Source organism: Bombina bombina, chromosome 12 (assembly GCF_027579735.1).
Source record: "Bombina bombina isolate aBomBom1 chromosome 12, aBomBom1.pri, whole genome shotgun sequence".
NCBI classification, from domain to species: Eukaryota; Metazoa; Chordata; class Amphibia; order Anura; family Bombinatoridae; genus Bombina; species Bombina bombina.
In genome coordinates, this window is record NC_069510.1 from 12,738,750 (window position 1) to 12,761,411 (window position 22,662).

Here is a 22,662-nt window from a genome sequence, read left to right on the forward strand (position 1 = left end):
GTATTTGTAGCCCTTACCATCAAGTGCCTTATACAAAGTAAGGTGTGATAAGACTGTTCTGGCCTTACCTGTATTTGTAGCCCTTACCATCAAGTGCCTTATACAAAGTAAGGTGTGATAAGACTGTTCTGGCCTTACCTGTATTTGTAGCCCTTACCATCAAGTGCCTTATACAAAGTAAGGTGTGATAAGACTGTTCTGGCCTTACCTGTATTTGTAGCCCTTACCATCAAGTGCCTTATACAAAGTAAGGTGTGATAAGACTGTTCTGGCCTTACCTGTATTTGTAGCCCTTACCATCAAGTGCCTTATACAAAGTAAGGTGTGATAAGACTGTTCTGGCCTTAGCTGTATTTGTAGCCCTTACCATCAAGTGCCTTATACAAAGTAAGGTGTGATAAGACTGTTCTGGCCTTACCTGTATTTGTAGCCCTTACCATCAAGTGCCTTATACAAAGTAAGGTGTGATAAGACTGTTCTGACCTTACCTATATTTGTAGCCCTTACCATCAAGTGCCTTATACAAAGTAAGGTGTGATAAGACTGTTCTGGCCTTACCTGTATTTGTAGCCCTTACCATCAAGTGCCTTATACAAAGTAAGGTGTGATAAGACTGTTCTGACCTTACCTATATTTGTAGCCCTTACCATCAAGTGCCTTATACAAAGTAAGGTGTGATAAGACTGTTCTGGCCTTACCTGTATTTGTAGCCCTTACCATCAAGTGCCTTATACAAAGTAAGGTGTGATAAGACTGTTCTGGCCTTACCTGTATTTGTAGCCCTTACCATCAAGTGCCTTATACAAAGTAAGGTGTGATAAGACTGTTCTGGCCTTACCTGTATTTGTAGCCCTTACCATCAAGTGACTTATACAAAGTAAGGTGTGATAAGACTGTTCTGGCCTTACCTGTATTTGTAGCCCTTACCATCAAGTGCCTTATACAAAGTAAGGTGTGATAAGAGTGTTCTGGCCTTACCTGTATTTGTAGCCCTTACCATCAAGTGCCTTATACAAAGTAAGGTGTGATAAGACTGTTCTGGCCTTACCTGTATTTGTAGCTCTTACCATCAAGTGCCTTATACAAAGTAAGGTGTGATAAGACTGTTCTGGCCTTACCTGTATTTGTAGCCCTTACCATCAAGTGCCTTATACAAAGTAAGGTGTGATAAGACTGTTCTGGCCTTACCTGTATTTGTAGCCCTTACCATCAAGTGCCTTATACAAAGTAAGGTGTGATAAAACTGTTCTGGCCTTACCTGTATTTGTAGCCCTTACCATCAAGTGCCTTATACAAAGTAAGGTGTGATAAGACTGTTCTGACCTTACCTGTATTTGTAGCTCTTACCATCAAGTGCCTTATACAAAGTAAGGTGTGATAAGACTGTTCTGGCCTTACCTGTATTTGTAGCTCTTACCATCAAGTGCCTTATACAAAGTAAGGTGTGATAAAACTGTTCTGGCCTTACCTGTATTTGTAGCCCTTACCATCAAGTGCCTTATACAAAGTAAGGTGTGATAAAACTGTTCTGGCCTTACCTGTATTTGTAGCCCTTACCATCAAGTGCCTTATACAAAGTAAGGTGTGATAAGAGTGTTCTGGCCTTACCTGTATTTGTAGCCCTTACCATCAAGTGCCTTATACAAAGTAAGGTGTGATAAGACTGTTCTGACCTTACCTATATTTGTAGCCCTTACCATCAAGTGCCTTATACAAAGTAAGGTGTGATAAGACTGTTCTGGCCTTACCTGTATTTGTAGCTCTTACCATCAAGTGCCTTATACAAAGTAAGGTGTGATAAAACTGTTCTGGCCTTACCTGTATTTGTAGCTCTTACCATCAAGTGCCTTATACAAAGTAAGGTGTGATAAGACTGTTCTGGGATTTTGCATACCCTCCTGAGCTCTTATTTACCTAAAACAAGTGAAACTCTGTAATGACATCATGCCAGAGCTACTCTCCCTGATCAATGCATTACTGTGGCTGTGACACATGCAAATTTCCATACAAATCAAGTGCCATCTGAAGCCAGGTTCTTGCCAGTTTGGGATTACTTTTCTGTTTTCCTTTTGCAAGTCTTTTTCTAAACAAACAGCAATACCAAACCTGTGATATGCACACTGCAGCATCTTCCAAACTGGTATCACATTGTCTTTGTGTATTCTCCCTGTGTGAGTGATGAGCAGGGCATCTTCTGCATCTGTGCATTGCTTGATTTGCGGTGGTGGGGAGCAGTTATACAATTATAATGAGAAGCTGCACATTTCTATGGCTTTGCACTTTCTCTACAGGGTTTGGTGTATTTTGTTGCCTTCAGGTTCTGGTGCCACAGGTGCTTTGTGTTTTTTGTGAGACTTACGCATCAGATATCATCGTGTACGTGGCACTCAGGGGCCGATTTATCAAAGTCTGGGGGACATGATGTGCTGTAGCGTATCATGTCCGCCAGACATCGCTGAATGCCGACAGCGTATGCCGACATCGCTGAATTGCTGACATCACTGAATGCCGACTTTAACATTGAGCAAGCAGTTCTAGTTCTGCTTTTTAAATAAAGATAACAAGATAATTAAAAGTTAATTATAGGAGTAAATTAGAAAGTTGCTTAAAATTCCTGCTTTATCTGAACCATTAAAGAAAAAAATTGGGTTTAGTGTCCCTTTAACAAGGCAGAGATTCATTATATGTTAACTAGTGAAATAATCAGCTGATTTTTATACCTGTGCTCTAGTTAAGCTATAATTATTATCTGTCCTTTTAATGATCCTAAGGACTGGATTTGGAGAACACTGCCTTCAAGGGACAGTCTACCTTAGAATTGTTATTGTTTTAAAAGATAGATAATCCCTTTATTACCCATTCCCCAGTTTTGCATAACCAACACAGTTATATTAATGTACTTTTTACCTCTGTGATTACCTTGTATCTAGGAACCTTCTTCCAGCCCCCTGATCACATGACTGTGACTGTGTATTATCTATTGTCTTAAATTTAGCATTGTTTTGTGCTAAATCTTAAATAACCCCCTGTGCCTGAACACAGTGTTATCTATATGGCCCACATGTACTTTCTGTCTCTTTGTGTTGAAAAGAGATTTAAAAAGCCTGTGATAAGGGGCAGCCCTCAAAGGCTTAGAAATTGACATATGAGCCTGTCTATGTCTAGTTTAAACTAAGAATACCAAGAGAAAAAAGCAAATTTGATGATAAAAGTAAATTGAAAAGTTGATTAAAATTAAAAGTCCTATCTGAATAATGAAAGTTTAATTTATACTAGACTGTCCCTTTAAAGGGACACTAAACACGGCCATTTTGGAACCTAGGTTACACTGCATATATCTGAAGGAGAGTTGCTGCAGACTTGCTGCAAACAGGTCAGTGCTGGAATGATTAGAGAAAAGTGAGGAATATACTCAATATATGCTTAAAAATGTATTCAACTTTTTAAATAGGTGGCTACAAAACCAGAGACATACAATATAAACTTGTAAAAAGTAACTCCAAAAGAGTGATGTTTTAGAGAGACAAGTAATGCAGCCTGTATGTGCTGTAAACCTGCATTACATGTAAAAAGCAGTAAGCATCAGGTATGTGCCATGTAGGCAAGGCAGACAGAGTGGAGTAGAGGAGTAGTTTGGACCAAACAAATGATGTAATATTATCACAAGCTACACACATCTGGTGATACATTTACAGTGCAGAGGAATGACCCTCAGGGGAGTACACGCAACTTTTATACAAATGCAAAGGCACTGTAGCCTCTGGGACAGACCTTAGGCAGAACTGCCCTGTGAAAGTCACGTTCCAAGCTGTCATGTATTTCATGAAATTGTCATAATTTGCTCCCCCATGTTTCCTTCTTTTCTCTAGTTTTTCCTCAGTCTCCATTAAAAGAAACATGGCATATTGCAAACCCTGCAGAGTCAGCCATACTTTACTCAGAACCACCAAAACACTGTCCCACCCCTGCTCATGTGATTGCTTAGCCCCACCCCTTTACTGCTCTAGTGGTGCTCATGTAATTGCTTAGCCCCACCTCTGCAGTGCTCAGGTGGTGCTCATGTGATTGCTTAACCCCACCCCTGCACTGCTCAAGTGGTGCTCATGTGATTGCTTAACCCCACCCCTGCACTGCTCAGGTGGTGCTCATGTGATTGCTTAGCCAAACCCCTGCACTGCTCAGGTGGTGCTCATGTGATTGCTTAGCCTCACCTCTGCACTGCTCAGGTAGTGCTCATGTGATTGTTTAGCCCCACCTCTACACTGCTCAGGTGGTGCTCATGTGATTGCTTAGCCCCACCTCTGCACTACTCAGGTGGTGCTTATGTGATTGTTTAGCCCCACCTCTACACTGCTCAGGTGGTGCTCATGTGATTGCTTAGCCCACCCCTGCACTGCTAAGGTGCTCATGTGATTGCTTAACTCCACCCCTGCTCTGCTCAGGCGATCATGTAATTGCACATCCAATGTGTCAGCATTAGCAACATTAATAGCGACAAGCACCTCCCACATTTAGTGCCAAATTACAAGTAGAGCACTGTTTAATGCTCCTGTTAGAGCGTTAACTGCGCTAGAAGTAAGCAGTTTGTGCTCGCCGGGATGCACTCATTTTATGAGTTGAAAATAAACTGTTTTCACTCTTGTGCTAACCCGATGAGCGCGAAAAAAAAACGAACTTGGAATATTGCAAGCATTTTCACATATTACCCCAGAGAGGTAAATGGGACAAAAAAGTGGGGGGAAAATACTAACACCTAACTCGTGCGCAAACCCAATCGCTACCCCGACATGAAAATATGAATATTTTACATTCCAATGTTCTTCACATAGCAGAATATGTTCTATTTATTAATAAATACATATTTCTATTTATATATATGATGTTTTATTTGCACAAATATATATTTATAATTATATATATAGATGATTATATATATCTATTAACAAATACTTAGAACATATTCTATTGTGCAGAACATAGGAATGTGAAATATTTACAGTAAATACACAGTATAACACTTTATAAAATAAGTTTTCTTCCATGCACTTATATACTGTATGTGTGTATATATGTGTACATATGTATTTATGTGTATATATGTCTGTAAATACACACACATATATATATATATATTTATATATATATACTGTATATATACATACATATAAATACATAAATACATCTGTACACACATATATATATATATATATATATATATATATACTGTATATATACATACATATAAATACATAAATACATCTATATATATATATATATATATATATATACTGTATATATACATATAAATACATAAATACATCTGTACATATATATATATATATATATATACTGTATATATACATACATATAAATACATAAATACATCTGTACATATATATATATACTGTATATATACATACATATAAATACATAAATACATCTGTACACACACATATATATATATATATATATATATATATATACTGTATATATACATACATATAAATACATAAATACATCTGTACATATATATATATATATACTGTATATATACATACATATAAATACATAAATACATCTGTACATATATATATATATATATATATATATATATACTGTATATATACATACATATAAATACATAAATACATCTGTACATATATATATATATATATATACTGTATATATACATACATATAAATACATAAATACATCTGTACATATATATATATATATACTGTATATATACATACATATAAATACATAAATACATCTGTACATATATATATATACTGTATATATACATACATATAAATACATAAATACATCTGTACATATATATATATATATATATATATATATATATATATATATATTGTATATATACATACATATAAATACATAAATACATCTGTACATATATATATATATATATATATATATATATATATATATATATATTGTATATATACATACATATAAATACATAAATACATCTGTACATATATATATATATATATATACTGTATATATACATACATATAAATACATAAATACATCTGTACATATATATATATATATATATACTGTATATATACATACATATAAATACATAAATACATCTGTACATATATATATATATATATACTGTATATATACATACATATAAATACATAAATACATCTGTACATATATATATATATATATATATATATATACTGTATATATACATACATATAAATACATAAATACATCTGTACATATATATATATATATATATATATATATATACTGTATATATACATACATATAAATACATAAATACATCTGTACATATATATATATATATACTGTATATAAATATATACATACATAGACATCTTTAGACATGTATATGTCTGTATCTCTATGTTAAAGACCTTTACCTGCCTTATTTTCTAACATCTGGGATCTCATATCTTTGAGCCTTTATAGCTTTTGTGTACAATATTATTTGAAATATTTAAATATTCGATGGTGTTATTATGAGTGTAACTGCACTTTGAAATTAATTTTGATGTGTTTTAGTTACACTTTTTTGTTTTGTGAAACAGTTAAATAGAGCTCTGAAGACGCAAAAATCATTCTAGTATAAATCGGGACTGCGCTCAAGTGATCACATTTACTTTCAACACATAATTTAAGCGGTAAAACCGACGAGTGCAAACACCCGCAATAAATCCCTTATCTCTCGCGCTTAACTATTAGAGCTCCACTCGTAATTTGGCTCTTAGTTTTAGAAAATAACCTACTAATTCCACAAACTGCCATCTCAATGCTACAAAACACTGCACTTCCCATAATGTGCGTGTCTGTACCATGCAGGGATAGTGTTTGTCAGTGCAAGCTGTGCTACACATAATAGGGCTAGATTTATTAAAGCCCTACGGCTGCAAGTTCTCATAAGAACTTGCTCGCCGTAATTTATCAAGCAGCGGTCACCAGACCGCCGCTTCCCTAACCTCTTCGCCACCTCTAAGGTGGCGAAATTCAGTCTCCTCGGTCTAGTCAGACCGAGGAGATTGACAGCTCCTGCCCGCACTTTATTGGCTGTGCGTGGGCAGGGGGCGGGATTGCACGCGAGTGCAAAATTGCGCTCGTTTGCAATGGCGAATACCTGCGGGTAATTTTGCCCCGCCACAGGCGAGCTGAGGCGTACAGGGGAGCGTATACGAGCCCCTGTCCACCTCAGCTTTAATAAATCTAGCCCATAGATGTGTCATGTTACATTCAGATCTCACAGTACTTCATCGTCTCATGTGAAGCACACAGTTTAACCTATGTGCAACTGACATTTGCAGAGAGCCATGGCATGGCACAGTGTTTCTGTTACAAGGGTCATTGAATGTGCATAAGCTGCCATATATGTCTCCAAAAATGTTTTTATTAATACAATTTCTAAAACATGATCACCTGCAACTGCCATATTACCATTTTGTTTCTTTTGCAATCAGATAACTAATGCTCATGTGAATTTCTTCCGACTTTAGGAGATGCCCCGCTCCTTTTTGGTAAAGAGCAAGAAGACCCACACATACCAGCAGTACCGCTATGTGGAGGACAGAGGGATGGATATTTCAGACCCCCTCCTAGCCCTGTATAAAGGTAGGTAGATTTCTGTGACTGCTCGTACCAGGGGAAGGCTCAGATTTCAGGCTGTGTAGTATCTAAGGATACACAATAAACTAAAAAGATGCAGACTAGGGACTAAGGCCTCTATTTATCAAGGTCTGTCGGACCTGATCCGACAGTGCGGATCAGGTCCGCCAGACCTCGCTGAATACGGCGAGCAATACGCTCGGCGTATTCAGCATTGCAACGCCACCCCCTGCAGACTCGCGGCCAAAGGGCCGCCAGCAGGGGGCGTCAATCAACCCGATCGTACTCGATCGGGTTGATTTCCGGCGATGTCTGTCCGCCTGCTCAGAGCAGGCGGACAGGTTATGGAGCAGCGGTCTTTGTGATCGCTGCTTCATAACTGCTGTTTCTGGCGAGCCTCATTAGCTGAAGGCGAGCACATGAGATGTGTACTTTATTTAATGTTATTTAACTGAGCACTATATCAGGAATATGCCTAGCTTGGTTATTTGCCCAGCTGGCAAAAGCTCAAGATACAGGCCCAAGCCTTGACAGTGTTCACTCAGCCCTTTATCTTTTGAGGATAATCAATAAATCACTTTAGGACTTAATAATAGCTTTTATTTATCATGTACCACTTATTAGTGGTCCTTTGCTAAGATTTTTTTGAGCCTCCTTTGAGAGAAAAGTCTTAGAAATATGGAGATGAAAAATGCTATTTTGAAAAAAAGTCTATCTGTATCTATCTATATCTCTATTTGTATCTATCTATTTATCTATCTATCTGTGTGTCTGTCTATCTACTCTGAAACGTGCTGCCATACAGTTAGATTATTAAAGGGCCATTAAATACAGAAAATTTGCATAATCAACAACAAATGTATGATATATTTAAATAAACAGTAGCTTTTTTCTCACAAATATCAACATTTCCTTACATTTCACCATCAATGAATCACATGTATACACTATGGGCCCATTTATAAAAAGCCAACCAAGACTCCACCTGGCATCACAGGTGCTTATTGTGCAAGGGCTCCCCCTACTCGTGTGCAGCCAAGTGTGCACAAGCAGGGGCTGTCAATCATTCCGACCAGATCGGATCAGGATGATTTAACTCTACCACATTTTAGATGGTAGCAAGGGGCTAAGTAGTTGCAGTCTTAAGAATACAGCTACTTAAATAGCATTTCAGGTCCCTTCACATGAGCCTGAAACGCTGAGGCCCCAATGCTGCATCAGAAGCTTAATAAATGGGGCCCTATGTATACAATGTGAACTCTTACACATGCTCAGTAGGAGCTGGTGGCATAGAAAGTGTACATATAAATATACTGCACCATTTGAAAATATAAATAAATTGGGAAGTTATTTAGAATTGCATGCTCTTAATTACCCAAGTGTCCCTTTAAGCACTATGCTGCTAAATAAAGTATTTAATTATAAAGGAACATATTAATTGGGCAAGATACAGTGTTGTAAAGCTTAACAAATACATTTTAAAATTTACATAAGTCACTAAATAACCCTTAAATTACTATATTATTAGTTATAAATGTATAGGATCTCAGTAGATAAAAAGAAACCTAACAAATAGCTGAAAAGCAATAAATGAAGTCTGTGAATCTAAGGAGAGTACTGTTGTTTGCATGCTCCAATACAGATTTCGCTCATTAGTTATAATGTTGCAGAACTATTTTGAGAGCAAAGGAATCTTTCCTGAATCTTCAGATCCTCCTCCCCTGGAAGACATGACCATGATTCAAGGAAATGTTTTGTTAGCTCAATCAAAGCCGGATTTGAGACACAAATTAATTGGCTCAGTATCAGGGCAAACATTGTGGTTTTACACATGATGTGTCAACAAGCTTATTCTTCCCAAGTTATTTTGTAATACTGATTTTGGCAAATCATATCTAGAGGAAACATTTTCTCTTGGAAACACAAGAACACCTGCATGTCATATACAATAAGATAATCCTGGCAGATGACAAAAGAGTCATAATGATTTCATTGTGGGAAAAAAAGAAAAGATTTGAGATATATTTATGTCACCATTGTAACCACATGTGATTGATCCATGCTGCTATAATGTTCTTTTAATCAAAACTGTAAGGTTTACCTAATCTAATTTTACATCTGTCTATTGTCTTAGTTCAGTCAGCTGGATCTGCAGATGAAGTCCCTCCACTCTGTACAGCACTCAAAGAAAAAAATCTGGAGAGCTTGATCAAGGAAGAGGAATGGAAAGACACAGATGATGACAAAGAGAAGTCTTCATATCTGAATAGAAGTGTTTCCTCACCAAACATTCAAGGTAAACTGAGACAAGTGAATTTTCAAAGAGCTGCATGTTAAGGGTTATCATACTTGTAAAACAGTTTTTATTTAATATCATAGTTTGCTTATAGTCATGGCCTATTATACTTGTGGACCTGATTTTATGATGTGGCCTACCATGCTTGTAGATGTGATTTTATGAGATGGCCTACCATGCTTGTAGACCTGATTTTATGAGGTGGCCTACCATGCTTGTAGACCTGATTTTATGATGTGGCCTACCATGCTTGTAGATGTGATTTTATGATGTGGCCTACTATGCTTGTAGATGTGATTTTATGATGTGGCCTACCATGCTTGTAGATGTGATTTTATGATGTGGCCTACCATGCTTGTAGATGTGATTTTATGATGTGGCCTACCATGCTTGTAGATGTGATTTTATGAGGTGGCCTACCATGATTGTAGACCTGATTTTATGATGTGGCCTACCATGCTTGTAGGCCTGGTTTTATAATGTGACCTACCATGCTTGTAGACCTGATTTAATGACATGGCCTACTATGTGTCAGGATATCCTTTTGGCCCTTCCCCCTTCTCCTTTATAAGCTTCCCCTCAGCTGCAGACAAGTGCTTAGTAATTTGTTTGGTTAGTCTTACAGTGAGCTGAGCCGGAGCAGGATTGTTGTTTCTGCTTTTGTAGCACACGGATTTCTACAGCACTTGCCTCCCAAGGATCTTATTCTCCCTATTGGGGTTAATCTCCTAATCTACCTCCTTCCTACAAGAAGTTTCATTCACTTGGTTCTGTGTTACTTTGCTTTCACTGTGAGCATTCATTCCTCATCCACTCCGGAATTTATCTACAAAATCCACTACGTGAGTTCTCATCTGAGTGAAACCAGTTAGCCTGCCATCCTCCTAGGGTTGAATTTACACTAACAAGGGTTTTTACTCGGATCAAGTTACGCAGCATAAACTCACTGTTTGCCGCAACCGGAGATTCCAGACCGACACATTAAGGGGTCACATGACCGCGGCTCTCTACAGCTGTTCAGGCGATCAGCTGTTTTGCCACACAGAAGGTCTCTGAGCTGAATTGTTTGCAGTGTGAGTTCTTAGGATACGCTCCTCCCTCTTCTCATATCCGGAGTTGACTCAGAGCTGACTGACTTTGTAACTTTGTATCCTTCTTGCATGCCTGCTGAATATAGCTTTATCCTATGCCCAAACAACTGAACACCCTAATCTTAAAGGGCCAAGCCCTTAGGCAAATCAGTCTAAAATATACTCACGAACATTACCGCTCACCATCCACCTCTTAAAGGGACATATCCCTAAATTGTAATACTCACATACTCCTAGGATTTCTCAGCTACTGATCCACTAGCCTTATATTAGCTCTCTGAATACTACTCTGCCGATATTAGTAAAGTAGTAGACTCACAGGATCTTTTCCAATAAAGTCACTCACTGCCTTTTTCTGTATTTCCCACAAATCCAGGGAATATAGAGGCCACAGTGATACAAATCTCAACAAAAGGTCTACAGTTGCCTTCCATCCTATTTGAGTCACTACACTATGGTTTAGACTTGATTTTATTTTAAAATCTGCTATTTATGGAGACCTGATTTTATGATATGACCTACCATACTTGTAAATGTTATTTTAATAAGTGACCTACCATGCTTTTAGACCTGATTTTATAATGTAACATACCATGCTTGTAGACCAGATTTTATAATGTGGCCTACCATGCTTCTAGATTTGATTTTATGAGGTGACCTCTAATGCTTGCATACTTGAATTTATAACATCTCATACAATGCTTGTAGACCCAATTTTATGATGTGACCTACCATGCTTGAAGATCTGATATTATGACTTGACCTACTATAGTTGTAGACCTAAATTTTTATGTTGGCTACCATGAATATAGAACTGATTTTATGACATGACCTACCTTGCTTGTAAACCTTATTTTCTTAAGTTACCTACTATACTTGCAAACCTTGTTTTGTGATATTACCTATCATGCTATTAGAGATACTTTTAATATATAGCCTACCATTTTGAAGACCTATTTTTATGATATGACCTACTATGTTTTGTAGACATGATTTATGTCTACAAAGATATTTCGCTATCAAATCAAACTTGGCCAGTAGTCTTGTTACCCAGGCGTTAAGTGGAGTGATAACGAAAAATCTTCGGGATAGTAGTGTTAGGACCCAGGAAGGGATAGGCTGAGCACCTGGAGGAGACCCAGAAGCAATAAACCAGAAAATGACCAGAAAGGTCAAGGCAGAGTCGACAGGCCAGAGGTCAAACCAAACGGTAACTGGAAACAGAATCAGAGTCCAAAAGCTTAGTCAGGGAAATCCAAGGTCAGAACCAATCGGGCAACAAACAGAGTGGAATCAGCAGGCAGAAGAATGGTCAAAAGGAGGTCCAGGTCACAAGCCAGAATTCGATATCTAAAAACATAGTTCAAGACACACCCACGAGATACACTCAATACTAGGGCAATGAGACAGATAAACTGGCATTTAAAGGAAAAAGTGTACCAAAGGTGACGCGGCGCATCATGAGTGCCGCGCCGCGCCAAAGGCGACCCGAGACGGGGCAATCTGGCATCAAAACAGTGTCATGGCAACCTGGAGTCATAACAGATGTGACCCACCATGCTTGTAGATCTGTTTTTACAACGTGACCTCCCATGCTTGTAGATCTGATTTTATTATGTGGCTTACCATGGACGAAGACCTGAATTTATGACAAGGCTTACAATGCTAAGTTTAATAAATTATCTACAATGCATGTAGATCTTATTTTATTATGTGATCTGTCATGCTTAAAAGACTACTTTTATGATATCACCTTCTATATTATGAGATTTACTTTTAATATGTGGCCTATCATATTTGTAGAGAAATCGGTTTATTAAACATTGTAGTCTAGACTTGCTTTTATGGCCACCATACTTATAGGCCTACTTCAATAATGTGGCTTTATGCTTGTAAACATACTTTTATGAGGTGACCATTCATGCTTAATTATATGTCCTACAATACTTGTGGATCTGCTTTTATGATGTGACCTACCAAGCTTGTAGACCTAATTTTAATATGGGGAATTCCATGCTGGTAGACTTTTAACATGTGGCCTGATATACTTTCATGACACAACCTAACATGCTTCCGATTTTGAAGTGCCCTACCATGCTTGTAAATCTACTTTTATCCTACCAAGGGTGTAGAATATTTATAAATATACCTAACCTATTATACGTACATCTAGGACATGCCGTATTGTGCTTATTAATGTTCATAATATTTCTTATTATGCTTCTACAGGAATAGCTCTGTCTCCATTGCCTCTCAACGCCTACAATTCACCACCTATTTCAGCCTTCTACAAACAGAACTTTTCATGGGAAAGCCTACACTCTGCTTACAGCTTCAAGCGCATGCCATCCTATGTAGATTCTTCAATTATGCAACGCTCCATAAACTTGTATTGTAGCCCCTCAAGACCCGACTCTGAGTCAGAGCATCCAATAAATTATAGCATGGGCTACTCTCCAAACATGGACACTTACCACTGTGTAAAGTGCAGCAAGGTAAGTTTATTTTAGGTTCTTTGTATGACTATCTTTATAAAATGATTACAGAAGACTTATCAATTGGACATGAGGATACAATAAGATATTATTGGTCTCTTGAGTCATTTTTTTCCGTAATATCTTTTATTTTTAAGACATAGCTTTTAGATATTATTCCAATATACTCTGTGCAACTGACTACTTTTTTTGTTTTCTATGAATCATTCTTAAAAATCAAAGTGATCACAACATTTCTGTATTTTGAAAAGTTTGGATCGTATCTGAGCAGAAAAATCCCCCATGAACTGAAAAAACTTTAGTGATCGCTTTTAAACAGCTTTCTATTAGCAATTGCTTATTCTCTTTTTTCCAATATCTGAAAAAAAACTAAACTGTAAAGATTACAATTGACCCCTCAGTGTTTCATGAAAATTGACAAAATATTAATAAAACCAATTGTGTAGTTGAATTAAAGCCACATAATACTCATATGCCAAATCACTTGAAAGTGATGTAGCATAACTGTAAAAAGCTGACAAGAAAATATCACATGAACATCTCTGTGTATTTTACCTCAAAATTTAATCAGCTCACCAGAGTGTTGTGTAAACAGTTATACTTCCGTTGATCAGGGGGTGGGAAGTGTCAGGTGGGAGGGTGATCTCTACACTACAGCTAAAATTAACCTTGCAGGCTACTTGATTAACCCCTTCACTACCAGGAATAATAGTAGTGTGGTGCACAGCTGCAGTTAGCGACCTTCTAATTACCAAAAAACAATGGCAAAGCCATATATGTCTGCTATTTCTGAACAAAGGGGATCCAAGAGAAGCTTTTACAACCATTTGTGTCATGATTGCACAAGTGGTATGTAAATAATTTCAGTGAGAAACCCAAAGTTTGTGAAAAATGTTTTTTATTTGATTGCATTGGGCTGTGAAATGGTGGCATGAAATATACTAAAATGGGCGTTGATCAATTCCTTGGGTTGTCTACTTAAAAATAAAATAGTTTTGACAGGTAAATAAAAAAAAATTAAGGCTCAATCTCTGTTTAAATGGACTAATAGCAAAAATGCTAAACATTCTGTGGTAAGTTCTTCTCTGAAATTCCCGGAAGCTAAATGGTTCAGGTGCAATTCAAATGTTTTATTTTCATATCTGTATATGTACTGTATATATATATATATATATATATATATATATATATATATGTTAAATGAAAATGTTTTCTATGTAAAGAACATATGAATTTGAAGTATTCCTACAGCACTTTTATGCACGCTAGTACTGCCACACTCATTTTTTTTACTTTGAGTGCAGTTAGCATCCGAGCAGAGAAAAAAATCTAACGCACCACTTGTAATCTGACCCTCTATGTTGAACCCTCTTTAAGTCAGCGCTGGATTAGTAACACAGCAACTGCTAACTTCCCGCCACATAGAACAGTTTTTGCTGTAAGGGATACCAGTATCACAAAAATGTTTTGAAAACTTTACAGAAGTACAAGAAAAACAAACAAAAATGAAAAGCAAGACAACCTCATAGCTTTGACATAGCGAGACACAACTGTGGGATGCATCACTTCACAAAGCAATCCCGTCTTTCTAAATCAATTAGGTAGAGATGTAATTTATATGAAGAATCCTGATGACGATTCAAGAACGCCCTAAACCGCCTGTGGTCAGCCCCTTTTTTATGGCTGTATGATTGCTGTATGATTGTTGTGGCAAATTTTGTTTTAACCAGTGACATCACATCAATTTCCGATGTGTAAACAAATAAGTAAAAATGAAATGATGCGATCAGGTCAGGGAGGAGTGCTTGTGACGCTCCTAACGGCGGGAAGGGGTTAACAAGATAGACATACAAATATTTAACAATTACACAAATTTACAGAATCTTTTTTTTAAAACGTTTCCATGTGGTTGTGGTTATTGTTTTACATGTTGCTAGCGGTTCTTTGCTGAGCAAGATATTCTGTGTTGTTGTTTATCACAACTATATATATTAATGCAGGAGACTCAATACATTTTATGTTAAGGTACAGTCCTCTCAGTAGCCTAATGAGCTACTAATAATGTAGTGATTGTCTTTGGTTATTGGAAATCAGTATAACGAGTGCTGTATCAGTAGAGAAAAAAAGATCAAGAAGTTTAATGAAAAACCATAAAGCATACCAGAATGTCTGTTCCTCAAAGTGATGTGAATCAATGTATTAATAAAAATGTATTATTATTATTATTATTATACTTTATTTATAAAGCGCTAACAAATCCCACTGCGCTGTCCATGGGTACAAAAGATAAAAGTACAACATCGATACATTATTTTTAAGATACAGAACAACATTTATCAAACAAATACAGGAGGAATTGTTCCTGTCAGAACTTACAATCTAGAAGAGTAGGAGGGTGAGAAACAGGAGGTGGGGACCTCAAGGGTGAGAATGATATTAGTACAGAGGGCAATTATTGGGTAAGTGGAATTACTTTGTTACTGAGTTAGATTAAACATTAGAAGAATTAGTAAGGCAACCCTTAGGTTCAGGCCAGAATCTGATTTCACGATGCTTAATATGTTTTTTTACAGGTCTTTTCCACGTCTCATGGTCTAGAGGTACACGTTCGAAGGTCGCACAGTGGGACTCGGCCTTTTGTTTGTGACATTTGTGGGAAATCGTTTGGACATGCAGTCAGCTTAGAGCAGCACCTCAATGTTCACTCACAGGTGAGGCAAAAGGGAACTGAAGAGGGACTGGGCATTAATCACACGAGACACATAAAGCTAATGTATTAGAAACAACATGGCAGCACTCAAGGGTCGTACAACCTTCCCAGATGGAACATATTTATTTGCTAGGGCACTTGTTGCTGATTACTATGGTCTACAGCTCTTCCTTATATAAAGCTTATGATGTAGCGTATAGAAGCTGATTGCAAAAAATACATTTTATTAATAAACAATAAAATCAATAGGCAAAAATATAAAGTGTGTTATATATTAAAGGCACATTATGGTTACAAAATGGCATGTTCTAATCCGTTTGACTATGTGCTTAACCCCCACAAAGGGGTTAAAATACGGTAGAAATACTGCTCGGGACTCGGAGAGCACAGTAGTGCGGGGTCAATTAGAGAAGTGTTTCTCAACCGCGGCCCTCAAGTACCCCCCAACAGGCCAAGTTTTCATTATAGCTGAACTAGTGCACAGGTGAAATAATCAGCCCCTAAAAGTAAATTGGAAGGTTTTTTTTTTTAAATTGCACGCCCTATCTGAATCATGAATGCTTAGTTTTGACTTGACTGTCCCTTTAATCATATATAACTTAACAAACCTCATTTACTTAAAGGGGCAGTAAAGCCAAAAATAAATGTTCATGATTCAGAGAGTAAATGCAATTTTAAACAAATTTCCAATATACTTCTAATATCAAACTTGATTTATGTTCTTGGTATACTTTGTTGAAGAGTATACCTAGGTAGGCTGATAGGAGCTTAGGAGCAAGCATGTATCTTTTGCATACTATGGCAAACACTGCTGCCAGATGGCTAAAGACATGTGCACGTTCCTGAGCTCACCTAGGATTACTTTTTAAAATATACAAAAAGAACATGTCCCTTTAACAGAAAATGTAGGGTTGGCCCTTCATTGAGAGGAAATATTTTGCTCTTTAAACCTAACCAGAGCAGTTGTATTTATCATAAAGATAGATCTTGTGGTGTGTGTGTGTGTGGGGGGGGGGCTAGAATTTTCTGGTGTAATATTGATCAGATGTTAAAGGGATATTAAACAGTATGAAATTGTAATATAAAATGTTTCATTATGTGTACTTTAAAAAAAATTGTAATATACTTTATTTATTGTGTCCCCTTTTCCTGTAATTTAACTCTGAAATTTTAGTTTTTTTTAAATTCCACTGAGTTTCTATAAAGTAATGCACACCACCATGTCTAAACTTAAGTTTTACACTTATCTCACTGTCCTGCTGCAAACAATTAGGAACAGATATAAAACAGGCAATAAAATAGACTAACACATCCTTGTTTACACAAACTTTACTTTATTGCGGGGTTTAAATATCTTTCCCCAACTGTTCTCCACAGAAAACAGAGATTAAAGGGACAGTCTACACCTAAAACAACGTTACCCCATCCATTAGATAAAGTTCCGATTTTGTTTGCTCACCCCTGTAACCATATCGAGACTTTTACACATCCAGAGTTATTCTCTCTGAAAAGTTATATTCTCACTGTTAGAAATGGCCGCTCCGATCCGCCCACTCAATACGTCACCCACTCTCTTAGTTTGCATCGTCCAATAAAAAACTGATCACCGATTAAAAAACTGTATTGCGCATTCATTGCTTCGCGCATGCGCAACTTACCTGGGAACCAAGTATCCGGAACCAAAGTTTCGATCTATGTTTTTAACGCTATGAATTCACAGAAGTACCAGTGTTTATTTATTGTAAGTTACTCGTTCTGTGTGTGCAGAGATAACAAATACCGACTTCCGGTTTTGAACTGTGGATAATTGCGCATGCGTTTTAGGGTCTAATGAGGTCACTGTTCAGTCCGTGCACGAATGTTATAGGGAAAGATCAGGACTCGAGAAGACAGGAGGAGAAGCTAATGGGAGGAGTTAAACGGCCATGTTTAAATCAAGGAATAAAAACTATTTTTCTGAAAAAGTGGGTAAGCGGATACACAAAAATAGGGATCCAGGGTATCAATAGAATTGTAATCATGAGATCGTAACTATGGGGTAACGTTGTTTTAGGTGTAGACTGTCCCTTTAATAGAAAACTATTTCAAACATTACTTTATAGAAACTAAACTTTTACTCTTATATAATCAATATTTAAACAACTAATATAATGATATAAATACAGCTACATATTATTCTAAGGCTAATATTTACATGGAATAAATACATCATGATGTCTAACATCTATTTACACGTTTAACATTGAGTTATGCCACGATAAGGAAAACCTAATACAAACAGTTTATTAAACCTTTTTCTTCAGCTTCTTGCTAGTTTATTGTTACTAAAGACTTGCCAGCTCCCAGTTACCTGCTATCAGTAGGGGGTGACTATCTCATACTGTAGGTTTTACCCAATAACCTATATCCTTTTCCTTCAGGAGAGGAGCTTTGAATGTAAGATGTGCGGAAAGACCTTCAAGCGTTCCTCCACTTTATCTACGCACCTCCTCATCCATTCTGATACCCGCCCCTACCCCTGTCAGTTCTGTGGCAAGCGCTTCCATCAGAAGTCTGACATGAAGAAGCACACGTACATCCATACGGGTGAGTGTAGGGCATGGCTGGGGCAGCCTAGGAAAGCTGTGGGACAATGAGTACCTTTATAAGGAAGAGCACTATGTCAGCACACACACAGCTAGGAAGATTCAGATCATTTAACATTTGTTTATATCAGATCTAAAATTTCCTATTGGGGCTATACAAGAATTTGTCATAATACTTCTTCAGGGGCTGTGAAGGACTTTATATTGCTCATGCTGAACCATTACTAATGTAGTTAAACTCATTGTGTGTCTGTGTGCATAGGAATGTGTGTGTGCACGAGTGTGTATGTTCACAGGTGAGTGTGTGCTTGCGCATTGGTGTGCATGAGTGTGTATGTTCATTGGTGGGTGCGTGTGGATTGGTGTGCATGAGTGTGCATGTTCATTGATGCATGTGTGTGGACTGTTGTGCATGAGTGTGTATGTTCATGGGTGCGCATGAGTGAATTGTTGTGCATGAGTGTGTATGTTCATGGGTGCGCGTGAGTGGATTGGTGTGCATGAGTGTGTATGTTCATGGGGGGGCGTGTGTGGATTGATGTGCATGAGTGTGTATGTTCATGGGTGAGCGCGTGTGGATTGGCGTGCATGAGTGTGTATGTTCATGGGTGCGCTTGTGTGGATTGGTGTGCATGAGTGTGTATGTTCATGGGTGCGCTTGTGTGGATTGGTGTGCATAAGTGTTTATGTTCATGGGTGCACGTGTGGATTGGTGTGCATGAGTGTGTATTTTCATGGGTTATGCGTGTGTGGATTGGTGTGCATAAGTGTGTATGTTCATGGGTTACGCGTGTGTGTATTGGTGTGCATGAGTGTGTATGTTCATTGGTGGGTGCGTGTGGACTAGTGTGCATGAGTGTGTATGTTCATTGGTGGGTGCGCATGAGTGTGTATGTTCATTGGTGGGTGCGTGTGGATTGGTGTGCATGAGTGTGCTTCTATATGGTGGAACAACAATATAGTGTGAGTGGTATAAAACTGAGAGCAATAAGTCTATTTAAAGGGACAGTTAACACCTTGAGATTTTTATACAAAAATGTTTAGTTATGTTTAATGAAACAGTCATGTGCTTCTCTTGGATGTTGGTACTGCTGCTTTTGTTTGGTATAAGTACTGAGTCTTGGTGTTGCTGTTTGTCAGTGCTGCCAGATATTACTGTTGTGTGTCAGTACTGTCGTGTGCTATGTTGTTTTTTTATTCCATTGTGTACTACTTTTAGATTTCAGTCATGCCAAGTTCTACGTTTAGGTTTTGGTGTTGTTGTGTGCTACTGTTAGGCTCTGGTGCTGTTGTGCCCTACTGTTGGGTTCTGATGCTTTTGTGTGCTACTGTTGGATATCGGCACTGCTGTGTACGACTATTGGGTATTGACACTGTTGTGTACCACTGTTGGATATCGGCACTGCTGTGTACGACTATTGGGTACTGACACTGTTGTGTACTTCTGTTGGATATCGGCACTGCTGTGTACGACTATTGGGTATTGACACTGTTGTGTACTACTGTTGGGTATCGGCACTGCTGTGTTCTACTTTTGGCTTTTGGTGCTGTTGTGTGCTACTGTTGGGTTTTGGTGCTATTGTGTGCTACTGTTGGGTTTTCGATGAAGCTTTGTGCTACTTTTGGGTTTCTGTGCTGCTGTGTGCTACTGATGATTATTGGCACTGCTCTGTGTTGCTGTTGGGGCTACCAAGTGCTCCCGTTGGGTTTAGGTGCTATTGTGCACTATTGATGCTAATTGGCACTGCTGTGTGCTGCTATTGGGTTTTGGTAGTGTTGTGTTCTGCTACTGGGCTTTTGTTGCTGCAGTGTACTACTGTTGGGTTTTCAATGATTCTTTGTGCTACTTTTGAGTTTCGTTGCTGCCGTGAGCTACTGATGATTATCGGCACTACTTTGTGCTGCTGTTGGGTTTTGGGGCTACCATGTGCACCGTTGGAATTTGGTGCTCCCATGTACTACTGATGGTTATTGGCACTGCTGTGTGCTGCTATTAGGTTTTGGTAGTATTGTGTTCTGCTACTGGGTTTTTGGTGCTGCAGTGTGCTACTTTTGGGTTTTAGCTCTGTTGTGTATTACTGTTGGGTTTTGTTGCTGCCGTGTACTACTGATGGTTATTGGCACTGCTATGTGCTACTATTGGGGTTTGGTGGTGTTGTGTTCTGCTACTGGGTTTTTGGTGCTGCTGTGTGCTACTGATGGTTATCAGTACTGCTGTGTGCTGCTGTTGGGTTTTGATGCTGTTGTGTGCAACCATTGGGTTTTGGTGCAGCTATGTGCTACTATTGGGTTTCAGAGCTGCTGCGTGCTACTGTTGTGATGATTATCGGAGCTGATATGTGTTACTGATGGTTATCGGTGCTGTTGTGTGCTACTGATCGCTATCGGTGCTGTTGTGTGCTACTGATGGTTATCGGTGCTGTTGTGTGCTACTGATGGTTATCAGTGCCGTTGTGTGCTACTGATGGTTATTGGTGCAGATGTGTGCTAATGATGGTTATCGGTGCTGTTGTGTGCTACTGATGGTTATCAGTGCTGTTGTATGCTACTGATGGTTATCAGTGCTGTTGTGTGCTACTGATGGTTATCGGTGCTGATGTGTGCAACCATTGGGTTTTGGTGCAGCCGTGTGCTACTATTGGGTTTCAGAATTGCTGCGTGCTACTGTCGTGATGATTATCGGAGCTGATATTTGTTACTGATGGTTATCGGTGCTGTTGTGAGCTACTAAGTCGTTATCGGTGCAGATGTGTGCTAATGATCGTTATCGGTGCTGTTGTGTGCTACTGATGGTTATCAGTGCTGTTGTATGCTACTGATGGTTATCAGTGCTTTTGTGTGCTACTGATGGTTATCAGTGCTGTTGTGTGCTACTGATGGTTATTGGTACAGATGTGTGCTAATGATGGTTATCGGTGCTGTTGTGTGCTACTGATGGTTATCAGTGCTGTTGTGTGCTACTGATGGTTATCGGTGCTGTTGTGTGCTACTGATGGTTATCGGTGCTGTTGTGTGCTACTGATGGTTATTGGTGCTGTTGTGTGCTACTGATGGTTATTGGTGCTGTTGTGTGCTACTGATGGTTATCAGTTTAGTTATGTACTACTGATGGTTATCAGTGCCGTTGTGTGCTACTGATGGTTATCGGTGCTGTTGTGTGCCACTGATGGTTATTGATGCGGTTGTGTGCTAATGATGGTTATTGGTGCTGTTGTGTGTGACTAATGGTTATCGGTGCTACTGATGATTATCGGTGGTGTTGTGTGCTACTGATGGTTATCTGTGCTGTTGTGTGCTACTGATGGTTATCGGTGCTGTTGTGTGCTACTGATAGTTACCGGTGGTGTTGTGTGCTACTGATGGTTATCAGTGCTGTTGTGTGTCACTGATGGTTATTGATGCGGTTGTGTGCTCCTGATAGTTATCGGAACTGATGTGTGCTACTGATGGTTATTGGTGCTGTTGTGTGTGACTGATGGTTTTCAGTGCTGTTGTGTGCTAGTTATGATTATCGGAACTGATGTGTGTTACTGATGGTTATCTGTGCTGTTGTGTGCTACTGATGGTTATCTGTGCTGTTGTGTGCTACTGATTGTTATCGGTGCTGTTGTGTGCTACTGATGGTTATCGGTACTGATGTGTGCTACTGATGGTTATTGATGCTGTTGAGTGCTATTGATGGTTATCAGTGTTGTTGTATGCTACTGATGATTATTGGTGCTGATGTGTGCTACTGATGGTTATCGGTGCTGTTGTGTGCTACTGATGGTTATTGGTGCTGATGTGTGCTACTGACTGATGGTTATCTGTGCTGTTGTGTGCTACTGATGGTTATCGGTTTCATTGT

At 38.3% G+C, this 22,662-nt stretch overlaps 1 protein-coding gene across 1 annotated transcript in view; it reads left to right on the plus strand.

The window, feature by feature from the left end:
• GFI1B (growth factor independent 1B transcriptional repressor) overlaps positions 1-22,662 on the plus strand; it is a 49,712-nt gene that overhangs the window by 15,169 nt on the left and 11,881 nt on the right. Inside the window, exons 2-6 of the mRNA XM_053695414.1 lie at positions 7,530-7,644; positions 9,773-9,934; positions 13,255-13,520; positions 16,094-16,231; positions 18,651-18,816. Coding sequence (XP_053551389.1) covers positions 7,533-7,644; positions 9,773-9,934; positions 13,255-13,520; positions 16,094-16,231; positions 18,651-18,816 — 844 coding nt within the window. The 5' untranslated portion in view covers positions 7,530-7,532. The remainder of the gene's footprint in view (positions 1-7,529; positions 7,645-9,772; positions 9,935-13,254; positions 13,521-16,093; positions 16,232-18,650; positions 18,817-22,662) is intronic.